General features: G+C 42.6%; 1 protein-coding gene across 4 annotated transcripts in view; it reads right to left on the bottom strand.

Moving 5' to 3' along the window:
- Window positions 1-9691: 9691 nt before the first annotated feature.
- ATE1 (arginyltransferase 1) overlaps window positions 9692-11783 on the bottom strand; it is an 80009-nt gene continuing 77917 nt past the window's right edge. For all 4 annotated transcript variants that reach the window (XM_053389021.1, XM_053389020.1, XM_053389013.1 and 1 more), the window contains exon 12: window positions 9692-11018. In XM_053389021.1, the coding sequence (XP_053244996.1) occupies window positions 10840-11018 (179 nt within the window). In that variant the 3' untranslated portion in view covers window positions 9692-10839. The remainder of the gene's footprint in view (window positions 11019-11783) is intronic.

The following is an 11783-nucleotide window of genomic DNA, read 5'->3' as shown; positions in this document are numbered from 1 at the left end:
TAGCTCATGTGGAAATAAATGACTGAGAATATGGTCTACATAACTACTTATTTAATACGACCAGCACTTCTTTCTTCTCATCCACCCTCGAAGCAACTTGGTCGTGATTCTTGCTACTAGTAAAAGGCTCCTTGTTATGATGGGAAATAGGTATTGGTGAGGGGCCTGTACTCCCCAAATGGGCTAGATGGTGCGGTGTGTTACCAAAGGATGATAAATCAATTCAGTGTTGTGCCTCCCAGTATTAAGTGTAGAAGCAGGCTGTGTTCTCATCAAAATGTTATCCCAAAGAGTGGGATCTTGATCAGGACTCACCTGATTCCTCCTCCTTCTCTGCTGAACCTAACACAGCCACCGCTAATATATAGCATTAACAATGTATGGATTTCTAACATGGTACTCATATGCAATCCATGAGAGACAAGCTACTAAGAACACATGAACCCTCTCAGTGGACCAGGCCAAAGGCCTTTCTAGTCCAGCATCCTGTTCTCACAGTAGTTAGCCAGATGCCTAAGGGAAGGTCACAAACAAGGCAGTGCTCTCCACACTCATGATTCCCAACAACTGATATTAAGAGGCTCTTTGATCTTAACTACTGAGCCTCTTGGCTTGCTGATCAGAAGGTTGGTGGTTTGAATCCCCATGACAGGCTGAGCTCCTGTTGCTCTGTCCCAGCTCTTGCCAACCTAGCAGTTCGAAAGCACGCCAGTGCAAGTAGATAAATAGGTACCACTGTGGCAGGAAGGTAAACGGCATTTCCGTGCACTCTGGCTTATGTCACGGTGTTCCGTTGAGCCAGAAGCGGTTTAGTCTTGCTGGCCACATGACCCAGAAAGCTGTCTGACAAATGCCGGCTCCCTCGGCCTGAAAACGAGATGAGTGCCGCAACCCCATAGTCGCCTTTGACTGGACTTAACCGTCCAGGGGTCCTTTACCTTTGACCTATTAAGAGACACACTGCTTCCAACAGTAGAGGGAGATCACAGTCATTGTGGCTAGCAGCCACTGACAGTCCTATCCTCCATGAATTTGTCTAATCTTCTTTCAAAGCCATCCAAGATGGTGGCCATCACAACCTCTTGTGAGAGCAAATTCCATAGAGGACGATTCACGAGCAGGTCCCAAGGTGGTTGCAATTATTTACAGTTTAGTATTAAAAACGGTCAAAACGAATCACAGGAACAGAGTGGGTCCTAAAAACACACATCTCTCGTGTCAGGGTAAAGAGGCGCATTGTCGGAATTCGCTGAAAGCTGCACGGTGAAGGTGTCAGAAAAAGCTCTGTGGGGAGGGAAATCCAAAACTCAGGGGCTTCCACAGAGAATGACATCTCTGGTGGGCAAACATAAGCAGCAGAACTTATAAACCCTGATGCTATGTGAAAAAAGTACTTTCTTTAATCTGTCCTGAATTTTCCACCATTCTGCTTCATTGGACGCCCCAAGTTTTGTATTATTAAAGAGAAAGAAAAACTTCTATCCTCTTTCTCTACACCACACATAATTTTATATACCTCTATAAACTGCAGCATTGTAATATCATACCCAGGCCATGTCATCCCCACAGGTACTCATTAAAAAAAAGAGGGGGGAGGGAATAAGTTTCAACAGCTTTCAAGAATAGAGACAAGCTTGCATCTTATCAGCTTGTATCTTCTTTCCTTTAATAAGCTCATATTATAGACATATAATCTACAGCCTTTAAGGTAAAACTAGCCAGTTTTGAGGTAGAAGTGGTTTTTCACACGTCACAAGGTAGGTGTTAATGCTGTTGGGATTCATTCTGCCCGCCATAAATGGAAGTTGAAAGGAGATTGGTAAGCAAGGCCATTATTAACACCAGAGGGCTGTCAATGAGGCAGCCTCAGTAGCTTCTTCTCGGAGGTGTGAGGATTGGATTAAGGGCATCCTGTCATTTCTGCTTCATTAGATATATTGCTTGTTTGTCGGCAGTTTCCATGGTCGGTTAAGCAGTGGGAACCCAGGAAAGAAATATGAGGGATTACTGGGGGGGGGGGGGATTGTTGGAGGCAACCAGATATTCTTTGTCCATGTGCATCGGTGGTGGTGGGGAGAGAAAAGGGCAATTGCCCCCACAGATGAACCATAACCCCCAGATTCTCAGTTTTCATTCGGAATTTTTTCTTCTTCTAGCATTTGTACAGCTTGAGATACAAGACCATATGTATGGCAATTATCTTCTCACTTCTTAAAAATGAGACATCAAGCATGCTCCCACCTTTCAGTATTTTACTTCCCTCCCCCTAAAAAATTCCTGCAGATGCCCATGCTTTCTGCATGACAAATACACCACCTCAATTCTAATTTGTTTCAATAATCTGATCTGCCAGATGCAACATAGATTTGTGCTGTGGGGTTGGGGGAAGACGATGAAAACTAAGTGTATGCATTGGGCTCTGAAAAGCAAACAGGTCTAGCACCCAATATGACAGAACTGATCAGCAACTTCTAAACTCCGTGGACCAGATCATCTGGCCACTCTAGAGAAAAGCAGGTGGAAAAAATCTTAGGAGGCTTGGAGAAAGCAAGAGAGACAGAGCACTACAGTAGAAATGGGTTGTAGAAATAGTGTTTAAGGATCATGAGAGGTCAGGTTTCTCCTCCTCAGTTGTATGGTTCATCAGAAATAGCCATACTGGGGTATATAGAAAGTGGGCAACCATTCCCTGGAAATAAGCAATAGATTCAAGTCATGGCAATAGGCTACATTTCCAGGGTGGCTGAGAGAAATATAGGTTGTTTGACAAACCAAAACATCTGAGAGGGAGGTGGGCAACATGGCAAGATCATGTTCAGCACATTCAGAACTGCGACTGTAGGAGAAAGTGATCTAGAAATGGCTGGACTGGGCTTCTTGAGGAGCAATCGGCCCAGGAGTTGCTGTTCTTGGAGAAGAAAACCAGCTCTCAGCCCAGCTAGTGGGACAACTGAAAGGGCAAGGAAACACCAGATACACTCTGGACAGCACCACAACTGGAACAGGAAGTGCAAAATAGAGATCATATGAAAACTATGAAAGCAGAATGTTCTTCAACATACTGGAGTAATTAATCTTTTTAGGTATTCTGGTTAGGGAGAAGGAATCCAGATTATAAGGGCTGGCATATTAGTCAGACCTGAAGGATACATAAAGCTTTTTTTAAAGAAAGTAATTATCAGAATCCTCTCCCCCCAAAAAGTGAATATAATTATTTGAAAGTCTTCATGAGAACAATACCTTCTCCTTTTTCCCTCCCCGCCCCCCACAGCACACAGCACACCTCTAAAATTTGCTCTGTTAGGTTGGGGGACTCTTCAGAACAGAGTTTGAAAGGTGCACAGGTGGAGAGAAGAGAAACCAGAAGTCCCATTGAGCAAGCAGATTTCCATTGCACGGGCAAGCTCACACCATTGGAGGTTGCTCAGTCTATTGTTAGCATGGCTCACACCATCATTTAAATTCCAGCTGCTCCCAAGTATTCCAGATCTGAAAGTATATTCCTTGTTTCAGAGTCCTTCCATTGATTTCCCCCCACCCCCTAAAATGCACTCTAATATACTGCATAATCTTACGAGATTATTTGCTTGTTAGGTGTTGCTCCATCAATAGACAAGAGTTAGGTTACATTGCATCTCGATAATCAGCTTTAATGAATGTGTGATGTTTAATTCAGAAACGCTGGCGGAAATGACCACGAACACATAATGTACTACTTAATTCCATTTCTCAACTTTCCTAAATCCTTGACACAATAAAATTTATTGCTCGCGTACCTAACAAATTACTGCCTAGCTGGCATTTCTCATCTTCCGGTGCCAGTGAAGGGAAACAATGAGACCTACTTAACATAAGAAGTGCCTGCTAGATCAGGCCAGAGGTCTACCTAGTCCAGCATGCTGCTCCCACAGTGGCCACCTAGACGCCCTTGGGAAGCCCACAACTAGAACCAACATTACTCAACCCTCCTGTGGTTCCCAGCAATTAGTATCAAGTACCAGGATGCAAGGCTTATATCTGACGTCTTCTCCATGTGCATGCCTATAGCACTTTCATTGTAAACTGCTAAGAGATTTGTATATTAAGGAGTTATATACAGTACTTAATTCGTTCCGGAGGTCTGTACTTAACCTGAAACTGTTCTTAACCTGAAGCACCACTTTAGCTAATGGGGCCTCCTGCTGCTGCCACGCCGCCAGTGCACAATTTCTGTTCTCATCCTGAAGCAAAGTTCTTAACCTGAAGCAATATTTCTGGGTTAGCAGGGTCTGTAACCTGAAGCGTATGTAACCCGAGGTACCACTGTATATATATTTAATAGTAACATTTGATCTTCATTTCATTTCTCATTGTAAAGGTAGAAGGTAGCTCTACATTGCTTCCTAAAAAATTAGTAATAGAAGCCTCCACTCTCAGGGGTATTTATTATAGAATTAGAACAATTTTATTCCATGATACGGTCCTTTTGCTTGCTTCCCCTGCCTCAAATGAGAAAAAAGCTAAGGAGCAGTCATTTTAAAGTGATTATTCCTAAGCTATCCTGGTTCGCTAATGGTCACTTAAGCATCAACTCACACTAAAAAGGTATTAAAGATCCATTACTCACACACAGGACACACATGGTTTCAAGCTGGAGTGGGGCTCTGATCTTACCCCTGAGGGATAGCTCAGTCAGTAGAGCATGAGACTCTTAATTTCAGGGTTGTGGGGTCAAGCCCCACATTAGGTGAAAGAATCCTGCATTGCAGGGGGCTGGACTAGATGACCCTCATGGTCCCTCCCAGTTGATTCAAGCAAGCCTCAAGGGCCAAGGCCCTTCCCTTCAACGGCTACGTGTTGAGCATTGTTTTCAGTAAGGCACTCCTGTTCATAGCTTGTGCATATACCACAGGGGTTTCGTGCAGCCAGGAACTCTGCCTCAATGGGCATCACTCAATGATCACATGAAGCCCCTATAATATACAAGCAGCTATTTGTGCTTAGGGTGTTCCCTTGCAGAAAACTGTGCTGAACATGCAGACATTGAGAGGTTGTGTTGTGTTATGTCTTATTTATAGACTGCTTTGGGGGCAACCCCCCCCCAAAAAAACCCAGGGAGTATCAGATTAATACAGAAGACTGCTACAGTAAAAGTACAACCAATCCAAACAATATAAAATAGTAAAATCACAAAAATGCCCACTAGGCACCCTGGGTGTGTGTTTGTGAGCTGCATTCATGCTTTTACCACAGGTGTAGCTCTCCACCAGTCTATCACTTGGAAGATAAACTAACTCACCTCTCTCTCCAACTGCTCCAAACCGATCAACCAGAGGGAGTGTCCTTTTTCTTGCCATACCCCAAATGGGTTCTCTCTCTCTCTCTTCAAGGCTGCCCCACTGCTGCCAACAACCCACCGACAGCAGCCTACAAACAGGCCTCAATCACCCTTGATAACTGGCTACAGCTGTGGCAGATTTCTTGCTCTTCACCATCAGCTGGCGAAAGCTGCTGGCTCCCTCACCAGATGGTGCAGAAAAGGTTTGGGGAGGCTAAGATTGGTATCTACCCCAGCCAGGAACACAACTTTAGGTTTCAAGCTGCCCTCCTCCAGCTTGAAACCATGAGTACTCTGCATGCAAGACAAATCCTATGGAGTGTCTCTGAAGCCATTGGCACAGCCATTCTCATAGTTCAACAAGCCACTTTTAAAACTGAACAGTCACATGCCTGTGGCCAGTGAGGACCGCTGCAAAGAAAGCTGCATTCACGTGTATGCCATTTCTTTGGATCACAACCTTAAGAGTCACAGAAGTGAACCAATAGGCTGGAGACACTAAAACAGCTTACTCAGCGCTGTCTTTGTGACTCTTTATTGCATCCATTGTAGCATACAAAAGGCATATTTCATATAAAGTACTTTTTAAAAACAAGACAATTACTTTCAACTCCCGTAGCTTAATATAGTGTAGCGATTGAGCTTCTGCATCAGGATTTGGGATGAAAGCATTCAAAGAGAAGCAGGGGAAAAGGCAGAATTGGAACAGTAAGGACATTGTTGAAATGACAAAAAGCTTATTACCAACGAACTGTATGCGATTTGCAAGCTTTAACATGCCCCCTGGTGGCACACCCACATAGCCTGTTATTTTATTTTATTTTGTCTGATGGAGAAGCACAATTTATGTAAAAGCACCAGGACTGATCATTTTAGGTTTCAGCGCTTTACAAAGTGTTCTGATTGACTTGATTACTACAATAGCATTCCCTTGCAGTTATTGTAGCGTATAGGCTTTCAGGGACACTCTGCCTTCAATTAAGTGTGAAGATAACATTTGTGGCTTCCTTACACAGAGGAGCTAGATGGTGTATAAAAATAATTCAAGGAACAGGGTAATCTCTCTCCCACACCCAAAGGATAAGAAGACATTATAAAAACAGAAAGTGTGAAGAATGAGGTATTAAAATCCTCTTTCCAATTAGGAAAAAAAATAGTCATAATTTCTTCTTCTGTTCCAATATGTAAATATGCCTCTTTAGAGACAATCTTAATATACCTTTCCTCTAATTTTAGAAAAAAATATTTGATTTGTACTGCCAGCACATTCCTAGTCAGAAGCAAGCACCGTTGAGTTCAACGGGACTTACCGTATTTTTTGCCCTATAGGACGCACTGTTCCCCCTCCAAAAATGAAGGGGAAATGTGTGTGCGTCCTATGGAGCGAATGCATGCTTTCGCTGAAGCCTGGAGAGCAACTGCCGCTGCGCTCCCCGGGCTTCAGGCAGCTATCTGCAAGCTTTCTGAGCGCGGCGGGAGTTCCCGCCGGGCTCCAAAGGCTTGCGGAAAGCAGCCTGTTCTCCACAAGCCTTCTGAGCGCGGAGAGAGTACCCCTGGGCTCCGAAGGCTTGCGGATAGCTGCCTGTTCTGGGGGCTGGGGTCGGGGAAAGCTCGGGCTTCCCCCATCCCAGCCCTGTGGCTAAAAGCCCCGGGAGCGGCGGCGAGGTTGCTCGGGCATCCCCCGTCCTAGCCCCGCAAATCCCGGGAGGGGCAGTGAGGTTGCGCACAATCTCGCCACCGCTCCTGGACCTGTTTTGGGGGCTGGGGTCGTGGGAAGCTTGGGCTTCCCCGTCCCAGCCCCGGGGCTATAAACAAAGCCGCGCGCAGCTTCTCCTGGCTGGAGAGGTTGCCCGTGGCTAAAGAGGAAGCCGACACCTGGTTTTTTTTCTCTTTATTCCGCCCCCCTAAAAACTAGGTGTGCCCTATGGTCCGGTGCGGCCTATGGAGCAAAAAATACGGTCTTCCTCAGTAAATGGGCCTAAGACTACAGCTGCATTTACTTCTGTATGTAGACTCTGAAGTTATTTCAAGTACTTGGTTCTGACTCCATCTCTCTGCATTTCCTTTCTTTTTCTTCCCCTTTGTATATTCAAAAACATCACCCTTCTTGCAGTGTATTATCTGATCTTAGATTGTGAGCTTCAGGGCAGGAAAACAAGTTTTAAATTTTATTGGATGATGCCATACCATCGTAGGCACTTTAAAAATAAAATATGAGAGGAAGAGGATGAAAGCAATTATGTAAGGCACTTAATTTAGGGACGAATCTTTTGCCTTAAAACAGGTTCCCGTGCCATAGATGAAGCCCAGAAAATCGAGGTGTATGGAGAACAAAACACTTTTTAAAAATGTACTGATTCATCAAACATCTTCTTTCTTGAAGACAGTTATTGTCCTAAGGGACAGAAACACATAATTAAAGGAGATTATAGATATTAAGAGTCCTCATACATTCAGAGGAAATGAGGCAAAAATGAAAAATATCAGGAAGACAATTACACATAGGTTGTATCCATAAATCCTTCAACTAAAGGAAGTCATCATGTAGGCTTAATGAATGCTGTCCATTTCTGCTTCCATTTTAAATAAATCAGGTATTGTTTACATTAATCCAGAAAACAGCTTGCGATGTCAACATAAACAAAATCCACAACACAATGCAAGGTGAAAAAGCTTAAGAAAGCTTGCACTTCCTATATGATGAAAGACCTATACAACACTATCTCCATAAACTACCCTACATGGGCAGAAAATATACATGCTAGGAAGAATGGCAGGACGCAACCATGTGACGCTGGCAATAACAGATAAAGTGGACTGAGACGACTGCAACAGAGACGTCTGGCTTCATAGTTAAGCTTAGATCTCCATATTTTGGGTCAGAGGGGGCATTTGTTTCATTTACTGCTTATTTTGAATGTCTGAAGCGTTGTGCTCTGTAGTCCAGATTTCTTTGTGATTTGTGATGATCCGCTTACAAATCACAGTGTAGGGACCATTCAGATATCCTGCAGAAAGAGCAACTGCATTAAAAAAAATGCCTATAAGAACTTCTTTAAAAGTTAATTTATCCACCTTTAAGGTCCACAATGCCCTATGGCTAAATGGGTAGGAATGCTTTGGGGGCAGCTTTTGTGAAAAATTGAAGGGTGGTCCGACATTTAAGGTCATGAATACGAAACGGAATTGAGTTTACCCTGAAACCAGACATATGCCACTCAAACAGCTGCCAAACAAGTGTCATTAATGTGTCTACTCCAGAACTTTCCAAACTTCTCATGTTGGTGACACACTTTTTAGACATGCATCATTTTGCGACACAGTAATTCAGTTTTATTAGCAATTCCGTTTAACCGGAGGTTAAACCCTTTTCTAGCCCCAGGAGGAGCATGGGGAGCATTCACATGACACACCTACATACTGCAGCCGACACGTGTTGTGACACACAGTTTGGAAAGCTTTGGTCTACTCAATTACACTGGGTTTTATAAAGCCAAACAGCCAATCAAATGGTAGAGGATGCAAATTGACATATTTATAGATACTTAGTGGCTAGAGAGTTGGACTAGGACCAGGAAGACCAGGGTTCAAACCCTGACTCAAATATAAAGCTCACTAGATGACTTTGCGCCCAACTAAATTAGAGTACAGTGGTACCTCGGGTTAAGTACTTAATTCGTTCCAGAGGTCCATTCTTAACCTGAAACTGTTCTTAACCTGAAGCACCACTTCAGCTAATGGGGCCTCCTGCTGCCGCCGCGCCACAGGAGAACAATTTCTGTTCTCATCCTGAAGCAAAGTTCTTAACCCGAGGTACTATTTCTGGGTTAGCGGAGTCTGTAACCTGAAGCGTATGTAACCTGACGCGTATGTAACCTGAGGTACCACTGTAGACCCACTGAAATTAATAGATCTAAATTAGACACACCCATTTATTCCAATGGGTTCACCCTGAGTATAACCTAGTTGAATTCAACTCAGTATGCTTTGTTAAAATCTACAAATAGGCAATTCTACCCTGTCAGTTTTTTGATCATGCTCATTAGGCAAAAGTTTAAATATGGAAGTTATAAAGGGGCAGGGGGGGGACATGAAGAGACTACCCATCACATGTACCTTATCACAGTCTTTGAATGTTGTGGGTTTGTTAACACAGTTCTTGGGGTCTGAAGTTTTGACACCTGGAGGGCACGACATTGGCTACCCCCACTCATGCAAACAATTTTCTGGGAGGAGGAGGTTGATTGCAGTTCCTTCCTCCTTTCTTCAACTGATCTTCACTTTTATTACTCCCAAAGTGGTAACCCCAACAACCTGTTTAGCAAAGCTGATACTCATTGCAACAAACAGGAATGGCATCTCTGAGTCTGCAAGTCATACCGAGTATTGTTTAATCAGCAACGTACCGGTAAGTAAATTTCAAATGCACTGCTGTATTCTTCTAGCCTGTTCTATCAGAAACGGACACAGAAATTGATAAAAGGATTTCTATGCAAATTAGGTTCCCAATCCAATTAAAAGCACATGTTCACATTTACAGCTGTGTACTTTACAATTTTAATAAAACAAAGAACCTAAGTATGAGTGAGAGCAACAGTGCCGGATATACAACTATAATGGCAGTAGTAGGGACACTTCTGTGTTTTGAAGATAAAAAAAGCATTTTTAATGAGATTTTATATATATATAGAAATGGTATTCTAGAATTTTGCAATGAACACAAATAGGCATTACAAATACAAAAAAGTGGGATGTACATCAAGGTACAACATCAACCTGCTGTTTTATTTAAAGTAATCTCTTTGGTAATTTGACCACAAACCTAACCTTGGCTTCAATTCCAATATTTTCCAGAGTAACAATTAAATTACAAAAACCAAACCTCCATGTTTCTTGGTATTTAAAGACTACTACACACTCTTTGAAGCAAAAATTAAAAATTGCAGTGACTCTCTAAAGCTACAGTGCATAGTTACGTTAGATGGCTTTGTATGTCATATAGTACAGATTATATAAAGTCCACAAGCCAGAATAAACTGGGTTTTGCTATTGGATTCACTGGGACAGAAACAGGCTTAATTCCAAGCACCATAGTTTAACTGTGTTCTGGAACAGAGTAGCATGCAACTGCACATTTTAGCCTCCCATTTGTGGAACTTACACACATTTCACCATAGCTTTGATACATGTCAGCACCCAAGTGACTTCAAATATTCTCCCTAAGAGAAAACTACAAAGACCTACAGGAAAAATTGTGTTCAGACCATTTATGTACTTCACACCATGCACACTTTTCAGAATGCAAGGAAGGGATCATGATAGCAAAATAAAACAAAGGGCCTTTATATTTTGCCAGACCCTTGGCAGAAAGGTGAAAAAAATGGTATTTTCTTTTAAGATAAGCCAGTGTATTCATTCATATAAAGTGCCTCCATTTTCAATAGGCATATCAACACAAGGGCATACAATAGGCAGTTGTGCAATAAGATACAGTGCTGGAGAACACCTCAAGAACTGACACCTCAGCTTCTGAAGAGCAACATTCGCTCTGCACACGCCTGCCCCACTAGAGTTGCATATTGTCGAACACTTTCTTCATCGCTTGGCCCCTTCCTCCTCCTCTTGTACACACTGTAACGCATGGCTGTTCTCTTATGCAGAATCCGAACCTGACCCAATTCCTTCACATTCCCTTCATCAACTGTAAGAAAAGAAATATGGGTGTATTAACGCAGCGGCCAGATGAACAGGAAGCATTTGTTGACAAATGAAGTAGTATTGAAATGCACAAGACCTTATATTTAGATACTGATATGGTGATACAAGACAGCAGCGTTGTTTTTAGAAAGCGTATCATTAGGTGAACATTTAAAGGAACCGACCAAGTTCCACTTGAAGATGAAAGAGGTGTGTGGATTTTGGTTGCTCTTCAGAAAGCAAGAATGAATGTCATCAGTTGTGTTATCACACCAGGATTGCTACAAAATACACCTCAGGTTCCTCTGTCTATCCAAGTTTTGTGCATGTACAACCATCCAGTTATCAGAGAGAATCTACTTGTTCACTGTTCCTACCGAGCAGCAGGCAAACTATGTTAGATTTAAATGGCAGCTGGAAATTAAAATCAGTTTTCATATGCAAGTCATCCAAAATCACTTTTGTTTTTGTTTTTAATTTGCCATGTTTGGCATCTGGCTGAGATGGTTTGGGGAAGAATATATGGCTGCTACAATACTACATGATCTTTGTGCATTCCTTCAAAACTACAATAGAAAAGATTTATTGTTATAAGCTTACGGTACACAGGAAGACCTCAGAGTCACAAAAATATCTACTCTAAATGCATTACATGTCTGAAAAATAAGCTCACCTGGAGTGTTGTCTACATGCTGTTTCCAGGACACATAAAAACTTAACATTTAAAGCCAGTATTATTTTAACGTTGGTTGAAAACCTACACTAGGGT

This window comes from Podarcis raffonei, chromosome 5 (genome assembly GCF_027172205.1).
Source record: "Podarcis raffonei isolate rPodRaf1 chromosome 5, rPodRaf1.pri, whole genome shotgun sequence".
NCBI lineage: Eukaryota > Metazoa > Chordata > Lepidosauria > Squamata > Lacertidae > Podarcis > Podarcis raffonei.
The sequence above is the reverse complement of the archived record's forward strand: the minus strand, read 5'-3'. Positions and strand labels throughout refer to the sequence as shown.